This window comes from Centroberyx affinis, unplaced genomic scaffold (genome assembly GCF_046629955.1).
Source record: "Centroberyx affinis isolate AG114_WGS23_722 - 3 ecotype Tasmania unplaced genomic scaffold, CSIRO-AGI_Caff_v1 ptg002014l_1, whole genome shotgun sequence".
NCBI lineage: Eukaryota > Metazoa > Chordata > Actinopteri > Beryciformes > Berycidae > Centroberyx > Centroberyx affinis.
The window spans coordinates 444435-471728 of record NW_027280356.1 but is presented as its reverse complement, the minus strand read 5'-3'; the positions used below and the strand labels follow the sequence as shown (position 1 = coordinate 471728).

The window sequence follows — 27294 nt, the reverse complement described above, 5'->3', positions numbered from 1 at the left end:
ATATGGCATTGTCACAAACGCAAAGGTCATCAAATTGGGGCTGTGCAAACTCACTGATTGATTACCTATGCTGTAATGTGTTGTTTTCTTACCTATTTGATATCGCTGACTCAGTGTAAGGTCTGCAGTAAGATGAGGGAAACCAACCCCGCCTAAAACAAAAAAGACAAACACAGCACAATATCAGGCCATCTGGAAAATAAGACAGCAACATAAACATCAGCTCAAATGTCAAGACAATTCTTAACAAACTTAATAAACAGTAATCATGTGAATCAGTATTTCTTAGCCTGGGGCTCGCAAGATAATATAATAATATATCCAATAATACATGATGATATATGAATGCCTTTTTCTTGTGAAATAATGAATGTGTGCAGCCTCTGGGCTTCTTTCAATAATGAAATAAGCAGGAGTCAGAGCAGGAAGAACAACAACCATCATCTGAAGATCACCATTCGGCATGTGCACAGGAATGATTTTATGGGGTTGTGAGCCAAAAAGGTTGATAACCACTGATTCAGATAACACACTTGAATCTTGACACGGATATGAGACATGGAATATCAGACGGACAGACTTGACAGACAGACAGAAGTCGTCTCCAAGTCACGTCTGGGGAAAAGGCATTGGATTTGTTGCTAAGGAACTGAATTCGCTGTTAACCGTGATTTATGCCCACATGTCCTCTTCTTGACAAACTGCCACTGATAGCATTCATATTAAAAGCATTTCAATTCAAAAAGCAGCTTAATGACACACACACACACACACACACACACAGAAAGAGAGGAGATAAGGCTTCCATTCATTTGTTTCTATGTGGAAATAAAAAAATGACAAGGACTCTCAGCTCTCAGAAAGCTCTCAGTAATGCTTTCACCTACACTATGAGTCCTAACAGCAGCAGGGAGGAGTGGAGAGGTTGTTGAAGCTGACTGGAATTACACTGGCATCTTCAAAGATACTTTATGGATTTGTGCTGCTGCGTACACAAACACAACTGGTTGTACAATAACAATGCCAAACCTGACAATTCAGGCAAACAAGACGCACAAGGCTAACAGGTGCACTGATTGTTTGTCTAAGAGACTATCGTACAGGAAAGGATTTGGTTTAGCGTCTGCGATTTATTTATTTTTCCCTCTCTTCCGTCTGGAGGTGAGATGGAGTCACAGCCAGCCTTCAAAGGTGTGATTTCTACTTAATTTATTTTTTTCCTCCTTCTTGACATATGAAATATTCCTGTCATATCTTCCTGCATCACCATGTGAGTTATAAAAGTGTCTCTTGTTTCTGCGCGTGCGCGACAGAGCAACAGTGAGAGAGAGAGAGAGAGAGAGAGAGAGAGCATTAAGACTGTCAAGTCAAGCATACCTGACATGCTCTGTGTTGCCAGCCATGATGTATTAGCGCAGCGAAATATTAACAAACACAAAGCAGAACTCGTACTGCCACCTCAGAAATGTGAACAATGCCCGTGTGTCAATGCTGTTGCATATTTGCTGGAATGAAAGTACATTTCCTCTTGTGGGTGTGTCAAAGGTTGTATTTAGATTTCATCTAAATGTGTGTACTGACGTGGCACAGTAGATCCTGTAATGAAACCTTTCAGCCCACAATGAAAGTCGGGATTTTAGTTATGTTATGTATGACCTAGATTACCTACTATATATCCTTTCAAACTCGTCATACAGCAGGTTATAACCAGCGATGTGGTGGTAAATAAAAAAGTGGGTAAACTACAGTTTGATCTTAAGGCAAACAACCACCAATATAAACAAAAATAATTTATATTTTCAGAAAAGCATTATGCCTTTCCCCTTAAAAGACCCCATCTTTAGAGAACTTACGTAAGTTTGATACTACTTACTATGATGTATACTATTAATTTAAGTTATAAATATTTATGTCAGCCCTAAAATGGTGGGTGAACTCAATTAAAGACCCCATGAAATGGCATCTTTACTTCCTGGATTTGATAAAACAGTGTTTTGGGGCGGGACATAATGCAGTGAGGGATCATTCAAAAGTCTAATCCAATGGAATATGAGTCAAGGAGAGAAAGGCAGTTTTATCTGATGGATTTGTTGGTTAGAAATGTATATTTACAGCTACTGGTGCAGCATGAGGTCACCATGAAAGATACTGTTTTCCAGGATGTAAAATTGATGGGAGTTCATTTCATGGGGGAATAAAAAGGAGGGTAAACTGAGTTGAGGTGGGTTTATCCTCCACCACATCCTTGGATATAACACTTCCTATAATTCCTAAATCAGCACACATAATGGATTATCGAGTGAGTAACAAACATACTGCCGTGTCTTCTCCAGCTCTCCGTACAGCCAGCCGTCCTTCTCCTCCTGGATGAGCAGGGCGATGACGTCGCCGTCGTCGAAGCTGAGGAGCGTGTCGTTGTTGCCCGCCGTGTGGGGGAAGATGGTCCGGACCCGGGGCTTCCTGCCCACGTTGAGACCGGACGACTGGGACACCGACCGGGACAGGCTGCCCTCCCCGATGCTGCCCTGGTCTGGAGCCAACAGAGGATCCAAGAACACAGATTAGAGTTATGATACTGTCAACTCAGTCTGTCAAAACCTCTAGATACCATTAGATATCCGCCATTTGAAAAACAATCCCCTCTACTGTGGCAAAATGGTTGCTGGAATAAAGGTAAAGCACGCTATAGGTTACTATTAAAGTTTTGAGTCATTGTGAGGCATTTGCTTACCACATAGTAATGCCTTAGAGGACAAAATCATGTTTTTGATATATTAACTAAATGGATATATAGCATTTAGGAATGAAATCCTTCAAATACAAATTTAGCTAAAGCAATGTAGATCACAGTCTTTTAACAAGCAGATGAGAGTAGGATTTTTATATTTTGTAGGATCTACAAAATGTAAAAAATTAGTACTAACGGAGACACTATAATTCAAGGTCAAACTTTCTAAATGTGAAAGGCCATAACAGCTACACCATCAGTCCAATTTTGATTAAACTTGACTTGTTTGTGTGTGAGAGGCTCCTGTCAGGCCAGCAGTACCTGAATTGTGGTCTGAAGAGGAGGTGAGGGGAGATCTGGGCTCTGGGTTGAACATGTTGGCTAGTGGACTGATCTGGGCCTTAAGCAGCGGCGGCGCTGGAGGAGGACCCATCGACTCCACGTTGTTCTGGGGAGATCATAAAGACTAGGATTAGTACATGCATAACAGGATAAATCATAAATCCATTTTAAAGGATGCAATTTGACAAAATATGAGTGTGCATGTACTGCAGACAGAACCCGGCAATCTATTATTCAGTGACAATAATAGCTTGCGATACTGCATTTCGGTGCCATCTGGTGAAAACCTTATATCTCCAAAATGTCAACTTTTCAGGAACTAAGAAAAACAGCCTTGTTGTAGCTTTACGACCATGCATTTTTAGTTTATCCAGTGGGTTTTGAAAGTTTTCATGAGCCCAAGGTTCATAGAATTTACTTAACCCAAGTCATGTAATCTTTCAATTTATGTTAAAACATGAAAATCACCAAAATTAGAGTTACTAGTGCAGTGCCCGTTTGCCCCGCATCTGCACAGAGCGCTGTTCACTTGTTTATTCAAAGTTTATTAATATTGAACGTGTTGCATGTTGACACTGCACTTCCCTGAGTCCCCAGCAATACACCCGCCAAGTGTGAAGTAGATCGGACGGACGATTCTCGAGATATGCGAAGGACACACATACAGACAGAGATTCCTTGCTTTATAGAATGATGAGACTTTATCCCGACAGTGACGATATTCATCAACAAGGTTCAAGTGCTTATCAAGGAAGTGGTGTTCAACCAGTCATTAACGTGATTAGAGCTTATTGTCTCTCTCCTACACAGCAATAAACACCTGAGGCCATAACACTGAGTGGACTTTATCTGAGAGCGAGAACAACAGCACATGCTGGGTTTCCCCCGGCTGACAGCCAGCTAATGATAACATACAAGTTTACACACAAAAGCCTCCATCTGATACAGCTGATCTTCTTGTCATTTCACAACAGATATCGCCACAGGAGTGTGGCATCCTTGCAAGATAAACTACAAACAAAAACAAGATAAAACACTACTGGGGCAATTTTTTTTCTACATGATTTGCTCTACTTATGTACCATTTGGTGAAGCTGTTATCTGAAGTACCTTACAGTACAATGAGTGTATGAAAAAACATGATCAAAAGCAGTACAAAGTATTATACAATTTCAGGTATCCTAAAACCTCCTATGATGTCATGTCCTGTGATGTCACTTAACATATATGTCATTTTTATGCGAATTTTGGAGTACGGTTTCATCCAAAGCTCCATGCACAGCAGTGTTCGTGCCACTCGATCGTTCAGCTCACACTCACCATGTTGTAGCGTTTGACGAGCGGCGACGGTTCTGGAGTGTTGGACACGGGAGTGCGCATCCCTTCTATCATGGTCATCACCGTGTCTGGCACCCTGGTGGCGTCGCTGCACTTCTCCTGCCAGCTGGGGAGCTTCACTGCCAGCATCTCTCTGGCCTGGAGACAAGACATTGAGAGAGGAAGAGAGTGAGTGAGTGGTAAAGGACGTTTGTCTTAATCACTGATATGACTATAGACTTTTCTGGAGTGATATTGCCTCATTTAAAAGGGACACATGTCAGAAAAGTTTACCAAAAGTATCGAGGGCTTTCAGGTGGCATAATGCCGGCCTCTGGCAGCCATATTGGAGGTCTTAAGCTCTTGGGCCACAGTGGCTAAGTTTCTACACCTTAGACTCGTCTTTTCCAATAATATGGAATAGACATGGTTCATTTCTGTGTGGGTTTTGACTGGGAACTGATCATTCAACAAATACATCTGATCACTTTTATGTTTAGATAATAGAATCTGGTCAGTAACTATCGCTGTCTTGTAAACACATTTACGCACTAGCGAACGTATAGTATAAGCTAGCATTAGTCGTAGCTAGTAGTCATGTCAACATTAACATAATTTGCTTTACTAAATTATATTGCTGGCTAGCAAGCAAATCCAAAAACCAACTGTTTGTTCAGGTTAACTCAGCTGATTCTTCTCAAGCTACAAGTCATAGTGTTTTAGAGTAGAGGCTAGGACTAAAATACAAAACAGTAACCTTTATATTCACTTTTACTTGCAGTGTTACTGAATGGATCTACACCCACACCAAAACAATCTTTTTTCAGGTATCTCTCTTTTTCTTGCCCTGTTATATTTAGCCATTATTTGCACACAGCCAATTTTCCACAGGACCTCCATGATGCCGGCAGTTTGTGATGCAACTGCAAAGCCTCAATCAGGCAAAGAGTTTATCATCCATATTTTCCTTACACCCCATCTGCCTCACCCTCTTGCTCTCTCCTTTCCACTCATCCCCTTCCCCACTGCCTCATCTGTCACCCAGCCTTCCATCCGCCCATCCCTTACGGTTTCTTCCATGCCGTCCTCTCTCCCTCATTTCTCCCAGATCCCTCCCTCCCTCTTTCCCCACCTCCCCTCTCTCCTGTCTTCCTTACCTTCTCGTGGAAGGTGGAGATCTGATAGGAGAACATGCAGTGTTTGTCCACCAGGAAACAGAAGCGTCTCTTCTCCTCCAGCAGAGCCTCTCTGCAGCCGTCGGAGATGAACTTCTGCATGTCTGTCTGGCGTGACGAGATGGTCTCCAGGTACTGTGGACAGAGTCAGAGGATGGCAGAGAGGTTAGAAGGACCCGGTATGGGATTAATAACTAGTTCGGTTTTAAATGAAGTCTTAAAATGAGCAGTACAATTGTGTTTTGTGGGGTGTCCTGGAAGAGAAGCATTGGTTTGGATGAACACAGACTCCAAAAAGTCAGCATGTCAATAGTGAAGGAAACAGACTTATTTTAAGAAGGATGACCATGCAGTTTTGAAATTGCATATAAGATTACGAATGGGTTTCATTTCATCAAACTTGAAAGGCCACTTCAAATCAAGTAAAAGAAACATTTGGTCATAAATGGAGACTATACAGAAACTTTGCCCTCATTATATTTCGTTGGCCTTTATGATTCAAGTGCGCTAACGCTTTATAAATGCCCAGGCGGAGGGGTGGAGTTAACACCTGTTAATACCTAAGTGTAGCAGTGTTATAGTTACTAAGAGAATCACTGAACAAAATCTTAGATTCATGCAGGGATAACAGTTTGAATTTTTGAAAGTTTTGAAGGACTTCATTACCCAGAAATACTGTAATGTGATATCAATAAACTGCACATTCTTCAGACCACAATATACTTTTTTAGTGACACAGCGGGTTCAGCTGTCATTGGTGACTCCAGCTTTTCTCTGGAAGAGACAGCTTTGTATTTCGCTCTTAGGTTTTGATTTGTCACTGCCTTTTGTTGGGCAGTTAGGGTGAATCTACAGCGTCTCAATTAGGAAGGATGGGACTCGGTTCTCTGTTGTAGCCCCAATTTGTGATTCAGTATGATAAGATGGGTGTATTTTTACATAAAGATCTTGCCTAGTGCAGCTTTAATATTGACCTGAGAAACTAGCTGTTGGACAGGGCTCTTTGAGGAAAAATCGGTTGAAGCGCACTCAAAGAACAGCAGCCACAGCTTCATGTTTCTCAATCTTTCTTGCTTAATCTGCTCAGGTCAGAGTCACCGCCTCAGAATCAAGGCCCTGGCCCTAATGAGCTTTCTAATCAAAGTCTCTCTGCACTTAGCGGCGAGTTCATTCGCGGCTCTCGCTGTTCGCCGATCTCTCCTTCGCACCGCGGGAAACTCAATCAGTCCGCCGAAAGACACACCTTCCCACCGAGAGACCAACAAAGATTCTGTCTGTCACGCAGCGCAGACTGGACCTGACATAAGGCATATCAAACTCTTTAAAATGACTTCTCTCCCCCTCTGCCCTCCCTCGCCTTATCCTCCACCCACCCACCCACTATCTCACCCATTCTCTCTTTCCTCAGGTTGTCATGGTGATGGAAAAAAGCAGTCTGTCTCTAGGGGCTTTGGTTTCCTGTTGGTGTCACGGACCCTCTTCTAGTGTCTGGTCTCACTCGCTCTCTCTTTCTCTCTCTCTCTCTCTCCCTCCTCTACGATGTCAGAGGCACTTCATTTCCCATTTTCACAGCAAACAATCGCTCAGACTCTCAGAAAGGGGCCAGAGAGCAGACAGATAGCACTGAGCTCATTATTTTGCAGCTCCCTCAAGCCCCTGTGCATGATTATTAGAAGGCTGGTCAGTTGGCCTCTCCTATCTCGTACTCCACCGGTGTCCTTTTTATCAGATAATGGAAAAGCCATTCACACCTCTGAAGAGGAGGGGCCCCGAGTTTCAGCTCACCTTGGAAAGAGCCAGGCTCAGGCTATTTAGCTCCACCCAGATAAGAAGACTTATTGTACGAGCGTCTTTTAAAAGGTGCCATTCAAGTGCAAAGATAAACAGAAGACTGATACTGATATTAGCAGCAGCGAGAGAGGGAGAAAGCGAGAGAAGAAAAGAAACGGCATGCTGACAGACAGAAAGAGAGAGAGAAAGAGATGGAGATCCAGTGTCTAAACACATATAGCTGGGAGCTACACTTTTACAACCTTTCAATCAATTCCTTGCTTTCCAATTAAAGGTTTTGTTTAATAATCCTCTAGAAACAAACCAGGCTTACAAACTGTCCGTTGTCAAAGTGAGGCCATGAAAACAGTCGATAAATTAGACCAAGAGACAGACAGGAGTTATTGCTCAGGCAGCCTTGTATCGCACAAACCCTCTCTCATCTTGCCACACTGATTTACAAAACAGCTCACTGTCTGAGGTGTTAGACTGCTTGTTGGTAGTGGACAGCAGGACAGAAGAAACACCAAGATCATATCAGGCACTTGGAAGCATACAACTTGAACCAAAAGCCACTTAGCATGAAAGCATACTGCTGCTGAAAGCCATAGAACAAACCTAGTCAAGCAGGGCCATATAAACACCGGCTCGTAATACTTCAAAGTCAAGACTGTGTACTTTGTGTTCACTCACCATTGACTCTGGTTACGGTTACATTTGTCATTTCAACATGATTTTTGAGATTCTGAAGATTAGATTTTATGAGGCCACACTGGCTGTTACGCATCTCCTGTGGCTCAGTTCATTCAAATCTCCTTCCCGTGTTACTTTGCCCTGCTCTCCCTCTCCATCTCTTTACAGTACACTGCTTGTATGTGTATTGTGGCAGGATTAGGCACAGACCACATGGCAAACCTCAATGCGAGCAAGTATAGTGTGAGCAACATTACAATTTTGTGCGTCCAGACCAGTCTAGGCCACTAGGCATCACTTTGCATGTTGGCAGTTCCAAATGGCAGCAAAAGGTAAATGTTTGAAAAATTTCAACTTCAATTTCCAGAAATCATGTGACGTCAGTAAACTACACACAGCACACTCATGTTTACCAAATCGCGCAGTCTGTGATCGCTTTATACCAAAGGATACCAAAGGGACGAAAGAGGCAAAATATCTGATAGTTTTGGATTTTGCTCTTAAGTTTTGAATTGTCACTTCTGGACAGAGAAGTGTACATACAAGACATCCATATTTAATTTGGGCAAAATATACAAATCTATAGTCCCATTCCCACATCTCAATTAATGGGGATGGGACGCTCTTTTCTATTGCAGGCCCATTTTATGATTTAGGCTGATAAGAAAAGTGCATTTTTGCATAAAAAACTTGCCTAGTGCAGCTTTAATACTGTATGTCCTAGAGTGATTGCATGATAGAAGTTACACTTAAATGACAAGTGTATCTGTATAGCTTCTGCTTTCCAGCATTGAAACCCTCAAGTCTGCATTTGGTACAGATTAACGCCACTCGCCCTGTCCCGAATAACCTGGATCTCTAACCTGGGTCTGGCTTTGTGTGTGTGTGTGTGTGTGTGCCTGCATGTGAGCATTCATGCATGTGTTTGTGCAGATTTGGGTGTGTGCCTTCAGTGAACACACAGTCTCCAGGCTGCAGCTGAATGCATTGAGCCAAGGTATAATGGTCTTATTCTACTTTACATCAATACAAAGAATCCACCAACAGCTAGGCGTGGTGCCACTGTTGCTGCTTTCTGTCTCTTGCCCTACCTTGAAAAGTGCTTTCATGTATGTCATGGTGAGTGTTAAGATTTGAGGAGACTTAAGTGATTTCTTTTTCTAGGGATTTAGTCCTGCAGTGAATTTGAATACACATCTTAGATCCTCTTATATTGGAGATTATCTTGACTTAAGGGGGGGTCTGTGATTACTGGGCATTGTTTATGTAAGCAACTCTTGACAACCATGTTGACTGGGATTTTTAGTATCATAATACGAAAGAACAGCAAAATTAGGAGTTTCAGAACCATAAAGTTTTTTCAGCCAGACTGAAATCCACAAGCTCCTCACCTCCTCCTTTCTCCTGCGTGCTGGTATGTGAGCAGCATGAGAACACTCTTACCCATAATTCTCCACCCTATCACACAAATTGTACACTTGTCAAACTATTTTCACGGGCATCAGAAGACAGGCATGCAGCAACCCCATGCCTGCAAAGTGTTAGATGCATACACTGTACAGTTTGAAGGGAAGGATGGGGGAGCCCATGTTCAGGGTCAGCTGGTTTCCGTCTCACCTCGTTCTCTTTGATCTCGTACTTGGAGGAGTGTTTCCCCTGGCTTTTCCTCCTCAACTTCTTCAGATCTGTCTGGGAGCGCTCCAGGGAGTCCTGCTTCAGCTTGTGCTCTGACTGATAGCGCTTGAAGGTGGCCTGCAGGAGACATTTGACAAGAGAGGCGAGGGACGAGTGAGGCGAGGAATTGATGGATGAAGGGACAGAGGAGCAGATTGGAGTTTTAGTGATACAAATGTTTCTTGGAGGCAGTGCAGCTCTGGAGGCAGACAGCGCTCACCCACCCACCCTCCTCCTGCAGACTGCAGAGTTTTACACAAACATTTGCTGGAGACAGAGCTTCTCTGGAGGGAGAAATAATCTCATTGGCTGAGTTACACATCAGTGGGCGGAGCCAAAGAACCACATACAGTTTTTGCCACGCAAGAATGATCTCTGGTCAAAATGTAAATAAAAAATATGAATGGCAATGACTTATTTTTTTTAATTCATTATCATTATCATCTACATAACTTAGTATGGCTAGAGTGCATTTTTTCAATTAGTACCAAGAGTGCTATAGGCGTCATAATAGCTATTACCTTATTACATAACATCACACAAGCATAAAGTAGCATTTAAAGATCATAAATATATGGATAACTCAACTTTAACAACAACAACAAAAAATCTGATAGAACCTTATCATTCCAAGCTCATGATTTATATTTTGACCAGCTTTCATTCTTTGCCATTCAAGTTTGCCAGTTAGCAAAGTTGCGTTCTTGAAAAACTGTGGTTCTTTGGCTCCGCCCACTTATTTCTGCCTCTGGAGCAGCTCTGCCTCCGAGATTGTATAAATAAAAATCCAATCTGCAAGAGGAGGATGGGTAGGTGGATGCTCGCACTGATGGATATATAGATGGATGGATGGAAAGATGAGAGGGACAGCCGACTGGAATGGGACACGATTAGGGAACTACACACATACAGACAAACACACACACACACACACACACACAAACACACACACATCGGCACAGTCTCATAATCACAACTACGGTGGCACTTACATTCATGTATTTGACATCCATCTCTGTCTTCTTCTCCAGCTCGGTAATAATCTCTCTGTGGAACCTCTTGAACTGCAGAGACAAAGCACACACCGCATACTCATTGCAACATACATCAGCCTGCATGAATGCTGATCTAAACACAATGTACAGTACAGTCACATGGCTCGATGGCCACATTATGATAAGAGCGGAGTTACCCAGTGGAATGCACGATAATGGGTTTCTGAGAGGATGAGATTTCAACTACCAGGGCCGGCTTATCAGCATGCTACGGTTAAAGATTTACAACTTTCCCCTCTGACAGATAAGTCAGAACCAACCCAAGTAGTTTGAAGGAAACCCTGAGAAAGTGGAGAAAAGCTCCACTTATATGAGCAAGGGATTAAAAAGCTCTATTATAGATATACAGTATGTATGTATATCAATAGGTTAGTTATAAAACTAAATTCTTATTATATCAACAAATACTGACAGTAGCGCTATTCTAATGATGATGGCATAGCAAGGGTCAGTTAATTGGGTTAAAGGTCATGTCCATATTCGGTGTTGTTGATATTGTTCACTAGATCTACGAGTGATACACGCTTAGGGATGTTATGTCAATTTGTTTAAGGTTACGGTAAGGTTTTTGTCATGGTAAAATAAGAAAAACTTCACTCACAGTAGAAGACGTCTTCGCATGAGTTAGCAATTGAACTCAGGTTGTTGGGGAATGTATACACCCATCCGTCAACCAGCGGCCTATTTCAGTGTCAAACTACTGCCTGATTCTCATCACATCTATACATAATCCTTTCGTGGTGAAGAAACATATTTCTCTCACTTTATTCACATTTTACGTCATTGTGCTCATTTCACAACATTGTGTGACGCCAGGCTGCGTTTCGTATTTCAGTTGTTGCCATATTTACACTGGTGACACTTGACTTCACGTTACCTCTCTTCATCAGCAGCTATTCAAAGCATTTCGCCCTGAGGCAACAGGGTTAAGAATGATTGTCCGGCTTCTTCGCTCTTGTCAAACTTTCCCTCACCTTTTGTTGCGACAATGTAAAACTCTCTAAAATGAACAGTATGAGCTAGTGAGGTTTCAGGGGGGTGATGTGTCCAGAGAGGAGTGCAACAATTGGCCAATCTCTGTCTATTAGGTATGTGTGAAGATAAGCTGAGCGGTGGTGGCGACTTTGTGCTTCTAGCGTTGACAATTGGTCAAAAGATGAAAAGAACCGGTTAGCGTTGCGGAGATATGGAGGCGCAAAATTACTCTAACAACATAATTACAAGACAAGGCCTTGAGCTTTTTTTATCCTCCAGATCCATTATGTTGCTCTCATTCATCTCACTTTGAATGACTGACTGAGATGAATAGCTCACTCATTTTGAAGACTCTTGCATTTATACTTAATGTAGGACTAGAGAGAGTGGAGTGTAACATAACAAGGAGAAGGATCTGCAGAATTATGAGGTGAGAGGAAGGAGGGCTGTTGAGATTTCTCTTCAAAAAGCAGTTATGGGCTACTTACATTCTCCTCCATTTCCACTTGGACCTTCCTGTTGACTTCTGCGATCTCCATCAAAACCACACCTAGAAAGACACCAGGAACGACATTTAGTGTTGTGTATTGCGAGAGGGGTCAGAGCATAGAATGAGAAATGGGTTTCGAATGTGCGGCCGCGTGGCTTTGTGTCCCAACCGGGGTCAAAAAGAGGATTAAGGGAGGTGGGTGGCGGAGAGCGACCGGAAACCAGAGGGCAAACATTCAACAGCAGCGCGTGGCGAGATGCAGATTCAGGAGGAAATACAATTTATGATGTGTGAAAGAGCTTCATCAACAATAAACACTTTCCAAATTTCCTGTGTAAACCTAATCTGTTTTTCACCGAGCCTCGCATACATTTCTACATATTTCACCGAAGACTTATCTCCTTTCAAACAGGACAATATTTGAACAGCTGTCAATAAGTAATCTCTATGAAACGCTGTGTTATTGTGCAGTCAGATACAGAACAATCTCCATTCACCAGAGCGCTACACCATAGATAGAGCAGCGTATGACAGGGGACAATGGGAGTCAGTCAATACTGTAAACAGTCAGAGCTGAACAGTTTATAGTGCAACCTCAATCACAATGGGGCGAAATCTAGACTCAAGGTTTACTATAGGACACAGTGTTCTGGTAAAAACCTGTAAAAAAAAACAAAAACAGTACGGGACATCGTATCTGGACACGTGACGCTCTCTGACTGGGAGTTACAGCCGGGCAAAGGAGCAGAGAGAGAGAGAGAGCAGCTGAAATGATTTTCTGCACCTTCACTGGAACCATGCTGAGTGAGGAAAGCGCCGGTGTCAAGTTCACACCTGGCAGCGTTTGTATTTTAGGAGGAAAAATCAAAAGCTGCACATGTCAGCACACTCCAGCTAAACACGAGTAAACAATATTAAAGGGATGGTGAACTTTGGTTGTGCCTTGGGTTGTGTAGCTTCCTGGCCATGATGTAACCCCAAAAGCAGATTCTGACAATATATATAAAACAACTAGTTATGTTGCTGAATTGAACCCTTTAAGTCAATTATTGTCTTTATGTTTATTAAACCTTTCAGTTTGAACAAGTGCAACATTGAAATCCAGTCAGAGGAAATTTATGCTGATAGAACAAACAAAATAATATGTTTACCAATAATTGTAAATAGGCGAAAAAACGTGAGAGACTTGTTTTTTATATATAGGCAGAATCTGCTTTGTCAAAGTCCTGTCTCCCACTTTTTTTTTTGCCTGTTTACAATTACTGGTAAACATACTATTTTCTTTGTTCCATCAGCACAGGTTCGGTGTTACACTTATTCAAACTGAAAGGTATAATAAACATACAGAAAGCGATTCACTTAACCACAGTTCAGCAGAATGACTAGTTTCTTCATATATTATTAGAATCTGCTTTGTTCGCATTTGTTTATGTGCTAGAAGTGTGATTTTCAGACCTGTTTCACCACACAATGAGAGGGGATAGAGAGAGAAAAAAAACATAATTCTCCAATCTCCTCTAGCGGAGCAATTTTGGGGTTTTATCATGGCCAGAAAGCTACACAACCCAAGATACTGCCAAAGTTCAACATCGCTTTAAGGAGTTATGCACATAGGCATTCGACTCAACGCCTTGCCCCCCACCCCAATTCCTCCCTACACACATACACACACTAGCCAGCAAGTGTAATGACCCCGCTGATACAGAGCTGTGGCTCCCTGCGTCCAGCTACAACAACATTGCCCTCTGAAGGTCACCAGAACGTACTGGTAAATGCTGCCTTTGTGCTGGGACAGGGAGGGGTGGCGCTGGGCACGGGGCTGTTTGTACAGTCCCAACAACAGACTGCATGGGGTGGAGGGGGTGAGGAAGGATGGGTGGGGGTTCAAAGAGGCCACTGTACACCTGCAGGTTTCACCTTTTGGGGTTAACAAGGTGTGAAAGCCTGCCTGAGGGTGAATACATGCAACAGCGGGTTAACATACCAACATACGGAACATATGAAGCTGTCAATTAACCGGTGAAACTGTCAGATAAACAACCTGAAGAGGGAGAATGGCTGGGGAGGATCGGGGTTGAGAGAGACACTTGCAGGTGTCCTCTCCATGGTAACAAGGTGTGAGAAGCTGAGGTGTGTAACATGTCAAAAAGAAAAAGGCTCAAAATCTCATTGGCTTCTCTCTGAACACAAGTGACAAAATCTGGAGATATCATACCTGACTACACAGAGTTGGAAAGGCTGGGATTCATTTCGTGTGCATTTAATAAATATGTCTTGTTTGTTACTGCAGAGAGGAAAGACTCAAGAGAGGGACAGAATAGCAACTAGTGGGCTGAAGTGGATTGCTATTCATGTTAGGTAACTTGAAAACAACATCCAGGGGCGCTTTATCTCGCCTTATCTTATCACCTATCTCTATCTCTCGCTGGCGATTTGTTCTCTTTTGAGTTTTAAGTGTCTGTCGAGATAATCTAATCTCGCTTTAACGACTTCAAATACATGACAGCATATATTCACATGTGCCTTTACGGCAAGAGGTTGGAAAAAGGAAAAACTGTGGAAAAGTACACCCTGCATGATTCAGTCTTATGTCTTAAGACTCAATACTATGACTCCTCTCCCTGCTCTGTCTTTCCTCATCTGCTCATCCTCCCTCTCTCCTCCCTCCCCCTCCCCCTCTCACATCTCTCTCTATACAGTGAGGCAGATAGCTCACCACTAGACAATGACTTTTGACCTTTTAATCCAACACATGCTGCTGGTCTCAGCTTTGAGCCTGGGGGATATGAAAATAAACACCACGGGGTGAAACAGCCATTCCAACTCCATCTGTGCCATCCAGCAGCACATAGTATTAAAAATCAAATGTAGTTGCAGAAAAGGACATTTCTTTAAGCTATTACAAATGTTGGACTGTCTCCATACATTACAAAATAAACAATATAACACTACTTATATAACTTTGTATCAAACGTCAGAGACAGAATTCATCCAAACTATTAATCAAACTAGTAGCAATGGCACATCAGACCGCGTACGACTACCGCCCTTGTTGGTAAAGTAGAACTGGTCCTGGCAAGATTATCATTCCTCATGTGTTCTTTGCGACACCTGTATCAAATACCTATTTTATGAGACTGCTGATAGGAAGTGCAGCGACGCCTTCAGCATTCTCAACAGGTGACGCCGTTTATGAGCCGGAGCTGGAAATGCCTTGTGCCAACACAATCCCTGCCCGGCTGGCGTTTGATAAGGAAGCTGTATAGGTAACGTGAAATAAAGTTGAGATGACGGTGGCGGGGGCAAACGGTCACAGCTGACCTGTTGGCACCTTTTTCCCTGCCCGACTCGCCATTATTTCACCAATTTGACTGACAGTGTTTTCTCATTTCACAAACTGGACACATGATCAGTTCTCACTCTCTTAAGCAATATTTGAACTAGCTCTGAACTTGGCTGAAGGTATCGATCATCTGTAAATCGAGCAGCGTTTAATCACTGAGACCAGAGCATCACTGGGCTTGTCCACGCAGGCTTACGTATGATGCAACATGGCCAACACCTACTATATGTGAATCAAGACGTCACCTTATCTCAATTCCACACATTCCTCTGCAGGTAGGGAGAGAGAGACTGTTTGGAGGTTGCCAAGGAGGAGCTGCTCCCTTCCTGTTATCATACTGATGTGACTCAGATCAATACTAAATCCACTGTGTGGTGACGTGATTAAACCCTCTGTGGACTAACTGTTCCTCATGAAACAGGTTGCTCCTACTGGATCCGTGTCTTAGTCACTCGTCTGTCATCTGCTATTGGGTAAGAATAACCCCTTACCTCTAAGGGACAAAACCTCAGAACTTCAATTTTAATGTGATTTTCATTTTTTAATCAGTTGAAGGACTTACTCTCGGGCTTAGGAAACCCTTTCAGAAACCATTGGATAAACTCAGAAATGCCTCGGACTAAAGGCAAGGCTGTTTTTCTTAGTTCCTAAAAAGTTGACATGTTGGAGATTCAAGGTTTTCACACAACCACAGCGATATGAACTGTAGTTATTCAATTTCACACAAGAGTTTATTTGTATGCTAAGATGGCTAATGGGACTTGACAATCTCTAGCGCCAATAAAAGATGCCTTCCATAACTATCAAGACGATCATCGATTCATTACGCCAACGGTGATCAAAAGCAACTTCTCTGTTTATTAAATGTTATTGTTTAGTGATTTGAGAGCATCTAACTGTCTTTCAGTGTGTTTACTGTGTTTGTTGCAGATCAATAGTTGTGACAGCTTCCTTAATATAGAGCTATGACCTGCCATCACACCCATGCACAACATCATTTATCACTCGGCCATGTAAAACCAAACGCAGCTCCAAGCATCTCGCAGAAACCTCTGTTTACTTAAACAAACTTAAATTTCAAATAACCTTAAAAACTGTATGTTTGCTGCAAATGTTTCTTTCACATTATGAAAAAATAAGAAGTGATACAATTGAAACAAGTTTGTTTTTTGAGTAATTTTGTAAAACTACAGTCTTTATGGACACTGATTTCCCACTAAACACTGACTGAAACCTCAAACAACCCCTTTGGATGAATGGCCGGCGGCCAGCTTGAGATGCTGAGTGAGCGGCTGAGGGGTCAGAAGGCATGATGGGACATTTCTGTGAAAAGACTTTGGAGTGTGACCGGGTTTTAGATGCTCCGACGTCACGGTTTACTGAGCGGAAAGTAAGTCTCGGGTCTCTTGGGGAGTCGCCTGGATGAAACTCCCAGGATATTGGACAGAGCTCAGTTTAATGGGGGATGGAGGGCGAGGGCTTGTGAGGTCGGGGGTCGTTATGAAGCGGTTATTTGGGGAGCTGTGGACTGTGACGACAGAGGGACCAGAACTTATTAAACACTGAGTGGACTCTCTGAAAATGACTTCCATCCTCCCCTACTTTACTCCTTTCAATTAGTCCCTGCCTGCTTTGGAAAAAACAAACTGTGTGATGTTTTAGTGGGTAAGATTCCTGTCTCCAGATCTATATTTGCCATATGATCCATCTGATTTAGGATTATATCCAACCAGGATCTTCTGTCATGCGTCTCCTTCTAAACTTTGCTTCTTTCTTTCTAAATGAGGAAAACAGAAAAGGATCCACTGGACACTACACTGATTTCAACATTGTGTCTATGCTTTTATCTAGCTGGATCTTTTTGGCTATATATAGCCCAGTTTTAGATCAAGCTTTATATAAACAATGCATTAAACCAGTGGTTCTCAACATGGGGTCCGGGGACCACCAGGGGTCCTTGAGGGCGTTCCAGGGGGTCCCCAGCAAATTGATTAATTATTAAACTTCACCATTATTTAATTTACAAGAAGTTAACACAGTTAGAGAATGTAGAAGAATGACTGTTTTGATCATAGTTTCACTGTTATCTCTCTACCTACAATACAGTATAGTCATGGAATTCTGGACAAAATCATATCTAACAATAAAAATATTCTTAGATTTGGGTCTGAGAGACAAAATCTCATCAAATGGGGATCCGTGGCTCTAATGTGGACTAAATTAGGGTCCTTGATATGAAAAAGGTTGAGAACCACTGCATTAAACAATGCATAAACAACTGTAAATATCAAAATATGCATCAGAGAAATCTATATGTGCAAGATAAGATAAGTACAAGATATCCTTAGACGTAGTTTAAGACGTAGTGTCTACTAAACTTTCACTTTTAAACCCTCTGCAGCCTAATTTAAGCCCAGACATCCATAACCATTTAGATGTCTTCCGGCTAATCAATGTAAAATCACTCAGTGGGGGAGTGGACCGCCTACTTTCACAAAGAAAAAAGACATTATCAACTTCTAAGACAAGTCTTGCACCAAAAAAGCAGCCAAGCTGTGACTGTGGTTTGGAAACAGGATAGATGGGTCTGCTCCTCGGAGACGAGGCATGACGCAGGGAGAGAAGCGAGCAGGGCCGTGTTTTCACTGACTTTAGGGAACCGTTTCTGCTCCCGGTGACGTCGAGTCTGTAATGAAAGTTAAATTGCCTTTTCACGTACTGATGATACGGGCAATACTGAGGGCCACTGCGAGAGACTAAAAACATCCCAGTCAAATGGCTGTAAGTCAGAGGTTTGAAATGTCACAAACTCTTATTAACCGTCACATCGACTTCCCCATCGGAAGAAACGTCTCCTCTCAAAAGCAAAAAAGAAAAAAAAATAGCCTGTTACAGAAGCGATCAGTGGGGAACTCAGCGGTCGCTCCATTCTGGAGCCTCGCTCTCTCTCGCTCTCTCTCTCCGGCTTGACATTACCATTTTTCTCATGCTGACAGCGCACCGCAATATTTCAAAAAAACAATTTCGACCGCGGCTTGACAAACAGCTCAGAGAAAAGGTGGAAGGGGTGGGGATCGAGCTATTCTTTCTTCAATAACATTTTCGGTCCCTCAGTACCTGCTGCTTTTCAGAGTGGAGTGGCAACTCCCTGCAGGGTCCGCTCACACTCCCTGCACAGGAAGTGGCTAATTGTAGACCCATTGAAAACTATGACTTCTAAGTATACAGTGTGATATATAAGTATGACATCCTACTGGCACTGTGACATACAAGAATAACAACTGAAGGCATATACTTTCGATGATGTCAAGCTATAATCATGTGTGCTTTCACATGTACAACTAGTGGCCTTAAGGTACATATATGAACAGTATGCTGAAAATACTGATCTTTCCATAACTGAATGGCAGGAAGGAGACGGGTAGTCTGGTAGATCTCTCTCTCTCTCTCTCTTTCTCTCTCTCTACCCCCCATTCTCTCTCTCCTTTCTCATTATCTCTCTGCCTCTGTCTCCATCTTTCTTTCTTTCTTTCTTTCTTTCTTTCTTTCTCCCCCTCTCTCTTATATCTCTTTCTCTCCCTCTCTTTTCCCTTCTCTCTCTCCCTCTCTCTCTCTCTCTCTCCCCTTGTCTCCTTCTATCTCTCTCTCTCCCCCTTCTCTCTTTCTGTCTCTCTCTCCTTTCTTATTATCTCTCTGCCTCTGTCTCCATCTTTCTTTCTTTCTTTCTTCCTTCTTTCTCACTCTCTCTCACTCTCTCTCTCTTATATCTCTCTCCCTCCCTCTCTCTCTCCACCTCTCTCTCTCTCTCTCTCTCTCTCTCCCTCTCTCTCTCAATTCAACATTCGCTTCATTGGCATAAATGTTACAAAGAAAAACAATAGTGCCAAAGCATTCAACAATATAAAATTACAAATAATGAATACAATAATACAAATAAACTTCTAAAAATAGCTCTCTCTTTCTCTCCATCTATCTCACTCTGTTTCCCTCTCTGTGACTCTTTTAAAATTGTAAGAATTGTTCTCCTATAAAAAGGTCTGGCTGTCTAGCTGTCGGGCTTAATTGCATAATTGGTGAAAGTTGGCCCATTAAATGTTCACAGATTGCAGAGCCGGTTCTTTGAAGTGGGGAAATTTCACTTTTAGAGGTTATTCAAGTCGCTGGCCTTTATCAGAAACTCTCAGAGTAATTAGTCGATAAGCTGACGGTTCTCACTGTGAATTACACTATTGGTGTTTTTCAAAGTCATGGTGAGAGAGAGGAGGTCAAACAGAGCAGAGGAACACCGACACAGGCTGCAGGCCGGCGCTCCTCTGGGCTTTATTAGCTTCATATTCCTCCAAGTTTTCCTTTTGGGAAGTTGTGAGAAGAGAGAATGTCTTGCCTCATGACCAGTGTTGGGCTGTAATGTGATTACTTTTTTCAGTAACACAAACTTTAACCCACCTTCAACCCCTTCAATTTTCTTTTTTTTTTTCCATATTCCTGCTTGGTGTTTTTCTCATATGTATCTTAAGGACATGCTGGGCAGGTTTATGTCAGTTACTAGCTAAAAAAACAAAGCATCTAATACACAACACAGCAATGTGAACTGCCAAAACAGAAAGGAATGTAACGAGGAATGTAACTAATAACTGCTCCTGTTGAGTAATTAGTAGAGTAATGTGATTTCAATGAGAGTAATAAGTAAAGAGTAATTGATTAGATTTTCCGAGTAACTTGCCCAACACTTCTTATGACTAATATAACTAGTGTATGGGCAAACACTTCCAGCTGAATATACTATGGCATCGATCTGAAAGAGAAAATCTAGACTCTCTGTGGTCATAAAGGTGAAGTGAAGCCTGACAAAGAAGCAACACAGCATGAAGTAAAAGCCTCAGGTAGCTTTCTGCAAATACCTGCCAACCGCTGTGACGCAAGTACTTTTTACACCACTCCGTTCACCAAGGTGAGAAAAAAAAAAACAGTCCACCAGCTCAGAGAGAAAAAAAACCCTTACAGGTGTCTGCGGTGGAGAGCTAGTCATAACAACATGCTAATGCATTTCGTCTGTCACTCCTGACAGTGGCGTAGTTTAAAGGAAATTATGAAATTATGCTGAGTGTTATGTCACAGACTTTAACTCCAGCTTTAAAGCAATATTCCACTTAGTTGATTCTTATTCCACTTAGTTGAATCTGTTCACCAACTTGTTAAATGTCAGTTTTCAGACAGTTGTCAGGTTTTTTTTTAAGAAAACTCTGAACGCCACAAACTTGTCCAGCTGCATCCGATCTTGGTGAGTAGTTTATATTCTATTCTATTCTATATTCTGCTATTCTATTGTATTGCTTTAAGTCCAGTAATCCTGCGTTCTACACTTTCAGAGACGGAGCGAATCCAAGTGAAGCCATCAAAGATAGACTCGAGGCCACAGAGAACAATCAATCACAAATCCTCCCAAAGTAGATTCTCCCATTATTTCATCCCCTTGGCCTCCACAGAGCGAGAGAGAGAGAGAGAGAGAGAGAGAGAGAGAGAGGGAGAGGGGACTCGGGGTGTGTTTGGTGAGGCAGATGGAGGGACGGGGGACGAGGGGAGTCGGTGGGAAGACAGTCTTCTCTTTCTGTCTGTTTGTTCTGTGTGTTTGCTCTGTGCAACGTGTGAGAGAATTCACACCGTCTCGCCGTCGTCTACTCCCGGCCGTCAAGGAATGAACGGCCGCTAAAGAGGGGATTTCTTCAAGAGGCGGGCCTACCAGTCATGTTTGAAACCTTGTGATTGTTAAGATAGATTCTCATGACCTGAGATTATGTGTAATGTGTAATCTGAGTTTCTCGCAACAGGCAAGGGGTTTTGTCGTTTCAATCGAGTTTCATTCTTTGCCAAAAATAAAAGCTGGAAGTGCATACGAGTATGACCACATAGATACACATGCACGTGCTCATTCACACATAGCTACACAAATGCCACACACACTCCAGCAGTCATGAAAAAGTAAGAGATTAGGGGAGAGTAGAGGAAGAGACAGGCAGGTTGTAAACGAGTCAAGAATTGATGCCACCAGCCTTATATTTCACATGGGAAACACAAGGATCATTTAAGGATAATTCCAGCCATAGTGAATGTTCAGCCCATTTCCCCTCTCTCTTTCTTATGAAATTCCTGTTTTTTGCGGTAACCTGCAGCTAGAGACTTTTCATTTAATTGATTTTGAAATGGGTCTCATAGTGGATAATTGACTGTTTTGTGCGTCTACATGGAGGATAAAACTTGCGTGCTAGCACCCTATTTTAATCCATTTCATAAGAAATACTTTCAGGTTGGGAAAAGTTTCTTCCTCAGCTGAGAGGCTTGAAATGAGGCGGGATGTAACCATGGAGGATGTTAGCGATTGGTTAGAAGTTCTGTTAAAGGCGGGACTTTTGGTGTAAACAAGAAAGTGTAAGCAAAGATTGTAACAAGAGTTTGAAGAGTTTTTGGTGAAACTGTGCTGAGCTAGTCATGTTACTTTCTTTTTTACCATTTATTCATTTTCATAATCCGACATTGTTTCAATGATACAGCTAAGATGCTATGCTGTTTTTTCTACTTTCTTATGCCAGTGTTTACATTTTAATAGACACACCTACTCTTGTCTTGTTCGTCCAGTAAGGGTTTTTTGTGAATGTGCATTAGGTAAAATACGTTCAAATGTATTTGAATAGGAACTACTATCACACACATCTCCTCCATGGATTACGTCACTGCACTTAGTTTACCATCGCAGAAATTTGATTTTCATCGTTATTTTATCGTTTGGAGTTGAATAAAAGCGAATGACGTCTAGAGGAAGGAAAATACATCGCATGATAACTGTTTCTCTGATAATAACAAGCTGGAAAATGGACATTCACTGAACATTCACTGGAATTATCCTGTAAACGACCAACAGGCATTATCTGTCCATTTCAGCTGCCCAGCCCTGACTCTCTGTCTGCCACAGCAGCCTGAGCTCACACAAAGCGCTCCTGCATCAAGGAGACCGGCAGGAGAATACAAAAAAAGCAACTTAATGAATTGTAACAGTGCAGAATTAGGACCCCTGGACAAGACAGGTCAGCCCACAATTTTCAGCACTTATATAATAATTGGAGATGAGTCATTGGCCGGCTGAATAACAACCTGCACAAGCTTAATGGAAGCCTTAGAGAAGAGATGGACAGAAAATAGAGGAGAGGGGTGGATGACGAGTGTTCGGATCAGAAAAGAACAAATTGTTGTTAACTCCATGAGGCTTCAATCAATGTTATTTACACATAACTGCATAATTGTCTTGTGTTTGGGATGATATTTTCTTGCATGCAGAGCATGTCACCGTCCTTGCTGCTGAAACTCAATGTATTTTGGGTTGAAGCAGGATGCTGGGGTGGGACAGGACTGTTCAAAAGTGTTCAAATATTCAAAAATGTTTTGCGCATAATCTGGAGCTGTCACAAATTCTTCAAAATGAATAAATTCCAGCCATCGGGACACGGTCGCGGTGTCTTAGGAAAAGGAAACTGCAAAAATGCACTGGCACACCATGTTGACACTCATGTCACTTTGAAAGTTGTGAAGTTGCAGGTTTTATGTGATGGGAGCAGCAGAGGGGGGGCGGGTTCAAAAATCTGTGATGGTATTTTTGCTTGGATATATTTTATGTACGCCTAGTGGTAAACCATGAAATAACTACTAAAAATACACCGGAAAGTACCACTGGAAAGTAAAAGTAATGGGATTTTGATATAGAAAAACGAGAAAATAAAAATGTTGTCAATTTTTGGGCAGTTATTGTTATAGTTTGATGTAGAGAATTAGCTAACAAGGTGAAAAAGTAATTTGATTGTGACTTTAAGTACATTTCAACAGAAAAGGACACTTCAGCCTGGCTCTGGGTCTGGGCTTATTATCTCTTTTCAAGCTGTAACTTCACAGCAGACACACTCTGAGCGTGGACAGCATGCAGAATCCGCTGAGCTGTGACTCACAGTGGGAGCGGCGGTGAACCTGGACTCATGTGAAACTCACCAAGCTCCCTGGAGACCGGAGACACGGCAGCGGTCTCGCCGATCTTCGAGACGGCATCGAAATAGGCCTTTCCAGCGAGGGTCATCGCTGTGTGGAACAACAAACACACACCAACAAACACACAGTTACTGGTTAGGAGAGAAGAGTTCATGTATCATAAATTTATACCTAAGGACCCAAGAGGAAAGTCTGAGGAGCTTAGTCTGGATAAATCACTGTCGTCCTTTTCATTTTATATATTTTTTATTTTTAGGTGTTTATTTCTGATTTTATAAAAAATAAGACCCTTTTTTTTCGTTTTTCTATGAACCTGTGGAGACTGACTGTCTGCCTGTCTGTCTGTCTGCCTGTCTGTCTGTCTGGGGCCTTTTTGGTTTTTGTTTGTTTCTTTTGTTTTTTATGTATGCACTTTATCTTGGGTCTGGAGTGGTGACACCTTGTCTGTAAATAATAATAATAATACTAATAAATAAAAAATACAAAAAATTGTAAAAAATATGTTTTATATTTACAGTTTTATTTGATTTTATGAAATTTTAATTGCACTTCCCCTCACTATTGCTATTTTCTTGCTGTTTCTTATTACTACCTGTTTGTAACTGCTATATAAAGTTTATCATTATTATTAGTTGTAGTAGTACTAGTAGTAGTAGTATTAGTATTATCTTTTAGCACATTGGCAAAATCAATTTTTGGGGAAAAAAATCAATACTATAAGTCTGTTATTCAATATATTTTAAAAGATAAAGAAGTAAGTTAGCTACTATCCTTCTAAAAGTACCAAAATGTATTTTAATCTGTGATACCAATCACGTTGCAAGAGCAGGTATCACTTCTATCCAAACGAAACTCTTAAATTAAAGTAGGTGTCGTTGGCACGTTGGGTGACTCGTTCACATGTCACAAGCTGTTTTCCCCTTTTCCTATCCTGAGCCACATCACAGAGGGAGAAGCATAAGCAGAGGGACACGTGATCCTCATTTGTGCCGAGGGAGAGGAGCGCCATCCCCCCGCTTTCCTGTCCCGTTCCAAGGGTGAAAGGTGTGTTTACCTGTGACTGATTTCTCATAGCTCTTCCCGAGGTTGGTCAGGTTCCTCAGGCCCGGGTTGAACTGCTCCATCACATTCTGGGACAAGGAGCAGAGAGGAAAGGTTGTGGCACTTGTCTGATTATAACATATTCACAGTTTTATAAGGCACTCTCTCCATCTGTCTTCCTGTCACTCTCTCTCTTCTCTCTCACACACACATTTCTTATTTCTTATAAGGACTTGTTGAGAATAATAAAGCTCTTGAGGCTATTTTTGGAGTGGGTGGAGAACACATGAAAACAGGTGTAACTGTTTGTGCGGTTGCTCTATAAATAACGCCGTCTGAGAATAATAAAAAGGTTCAATCGTTAACTTGACCCCTCATGTGTGCTTTATAACTCCCTGAAAGAGCGAAGTCCCACACAAAGTTTGAGCTGCAGCTATTTGCAGCATGAACCTCACCCACCCCCCTCCACCTCCACCCCGCCCCCCCTCCTCTCTCTCTCTCTCTCTCTCTCTCTCTCTCTCTCTCTCTATTGAAACGCCTCAACAATCAAGTGTTGTTCACCTCCCTGTCTCTATTCCCCAGGCACACCCTCAATAGAACAATGAGGGGGCAGGTATGACTTTACTGGGAGAAAAGAACAGAGCCGAGAGAAGAAAAAAAAAAAGAAAAGAGAAACAGGTTCCTTGTGTGTGTGTTTTTTTTTCTTCCTCCCAGCTGAAACTGTGGCACGTTGTAAATGACAGGCATGACACTCTCTCTCTCTCTCTCTCGCTCTCTCTCTCTCTCTCACACACACACAGGCTTGTATTACTATACTAGGAAGGACTTTCCATTGACTGACCTACAAATCTAACCCTAAATTCTAATCTTAACCCTAAACTGAGGTCCAAAACCTAAACTAACCTTAACTTTAACCCTTATCCAACCTAAACTTAATCTTAATTCTAATCTTAACCCTAAACTGAAGTCCTAAACCTAAACTAACCTTAACCTTAACCCTTATCTAACCCAAACATAATCCTAATTCTAATCTTAACCGTCTAAAACCTAAACTAGCCCCTTGAAAAAGTGAAAATATCCTCACTTTGCATGTTTTTCCTCATCTTTCTATCCTTCTGAGGACATTTGGTCCTCACAGGTATAGAAAACCAAAACCAAACACACACTGGCACACACACACCTTCAACTCCACCTGCTTATCACAGGTGAGAGGTGGCAATATAAACTTGATTAGATCATTCCTGTCTAACTAAACAAGATTAGCCTAATCATCTAATGGCAATTGATCAAATATCCTAATGGCTATTGGCCAGCTGCAGTGTGATGATTGATGGATTTAAAACAAAACAAAACCCCCACAAACTTCTTTTTTTCCTTGTGACATGGTAGATAGATTGGCTTTAACTTCAGTGCATGTCCTATAATAATAACAGGGTGTGTCCCTGAATTGGAATTATTTTGTTCTTGATGTTCTACTTTACAGTCATTAAGCAACATGAAGCTTCCCTACAGAGCTACAGCGAAACTATGATGAACTTTAGGGGGATCCTATACAAATATTAAAGCAAAAAATAAGCCCCTATAGGAAAATAATAGGAATAATATGGTGATAAAAGGAGATAAAAAAAAAAATACCTTTAAAGCATCATAAAGTCACAAGAAACTCACTACTGAGCAGCACAAGTCCATATAAGAATATTATAAGAATATTAGGGTGATTTAAGGTTAGGATTAAAATACACATCCGTATTATAACAATAACACAACTATGAGGAACCGATTTCCTTCATCACATGCTGTATTATTAATCCTTACATGACTTCACTCACCTTGTATGTACTTTCAGTAAGCTTGCTCACATCTTCTGGACCTCGAGACATGTTGGCAGGTTATTTCTCACTCCCCCCGACAGACAGAAGTATATATATATAAAAAAAAAAAAACCCACAAACAAACAAAACAAAACAAAACAAAACAGGTCTATCTTCTCAGTAATCCCAGTGTTCACTCGCAGTAGTAAATCCCGCGGCCGGTGTCCTGCTCGCAGTGTGGACCGTCAGTCGGTGCATGTGGGCAGACAGACAGACAGACGCTCGCTCAGCAGCCGGCGCACTCACTGACTGAAGGCACCGCGCGACTTCCCGGTGTGTTTAGGCTGAGGGGCGGAGAGGAGGAGAGGAGCGGGGAGGGGAGGGGAGGGGAGGAGGGGGTCGTGACGTCACCGCGGCTGTTGACATGATCTAAGAGACGTGACTGGTGTGATTTTGATGAAACTTGGAGGGATGATGCGTTTTGGCACAGTGTTCTGTTTTTTTCAAAAATCATTACACGGATTTGGCCTGATGGGGACGCTATGATCAAAGGGCAAAATTTCAAACTTTGAATTCCCATATTTGCTCCATCACTTTCTGATATTTTGCTGAAACTTGAAGGGAAGATGGAGCTTGTTTCTGATTGGCCCAATGTTTACTTACTTACTTTACTTACCTCTGGAAGCACCCGCCCTCCTTGTCAAGTGGTGTGTGTGTGTGTGTGTGTGTGTGCCTACTGTGCAAAAAATGCATTTCACATATACTTTACTTCAGTTTCGAAAGAAGCAAAATGCATTTGTGCAAGTAGATGATTCATCTGAAATGCACTTTGGACACTGGAAATACATTTTC

The 27294-nt window shown here is 42.0% G+C and overlaps 1 protein-coding gene across 2 annotated transcripts in view; it reads right to left on the bottom strand.

The window, feature by feature from the left end:
* baiap2l1a (BAR/IMD domain containing adaptor protein 2 like 1a) overlaps positions 1-26722 on the bottom strand; it is a 32441-nt gene extending 5719 nt beyond the window's left edge. For both annotated transcript variants that reach the window (XM_071530977.1, XM_071530978.1), the window contains exons 1-11: positions 26461-26722; positions 24645-24720; positions 23594-23680; positions 12218-12279; positions 10692-10763; positions 9643-9777; positions 5545-5697; positions 4391-4546; positions 3050-3176; positions 2317-2530; positions 93-152 (exon numbers count right to left, since the gene is read on the bottom strand). In XM_071530977.1, coding sequence (XP_071387078.1) covers positions 93-152; positions 2317-2530; positions 3050-3176; positions 4391-4546; positions 5545-5697; positions 9643-9777; positions 10692-10763; positions 12218-12279; positions 23594-23680; positions 24645-24720; positions 26461-26511 — 1193 coding nt within the window. In that variant the 5' untranslated portion in view covers positions 26512-26722. The remainder of the gene's footprint in view (positions 1-92; positions 153-2316; positions 2531-3049; positions 3177-4390; positions 4547-5544; positions 5698-9642; positions 9778-10691; positions 10764-12217; positions 12280-23593; positions 23681-24644; positions 24721-26460) is intronic.
* Between the last annotated feature and the right edge of the window lie 572 nt (positions 26723-27294).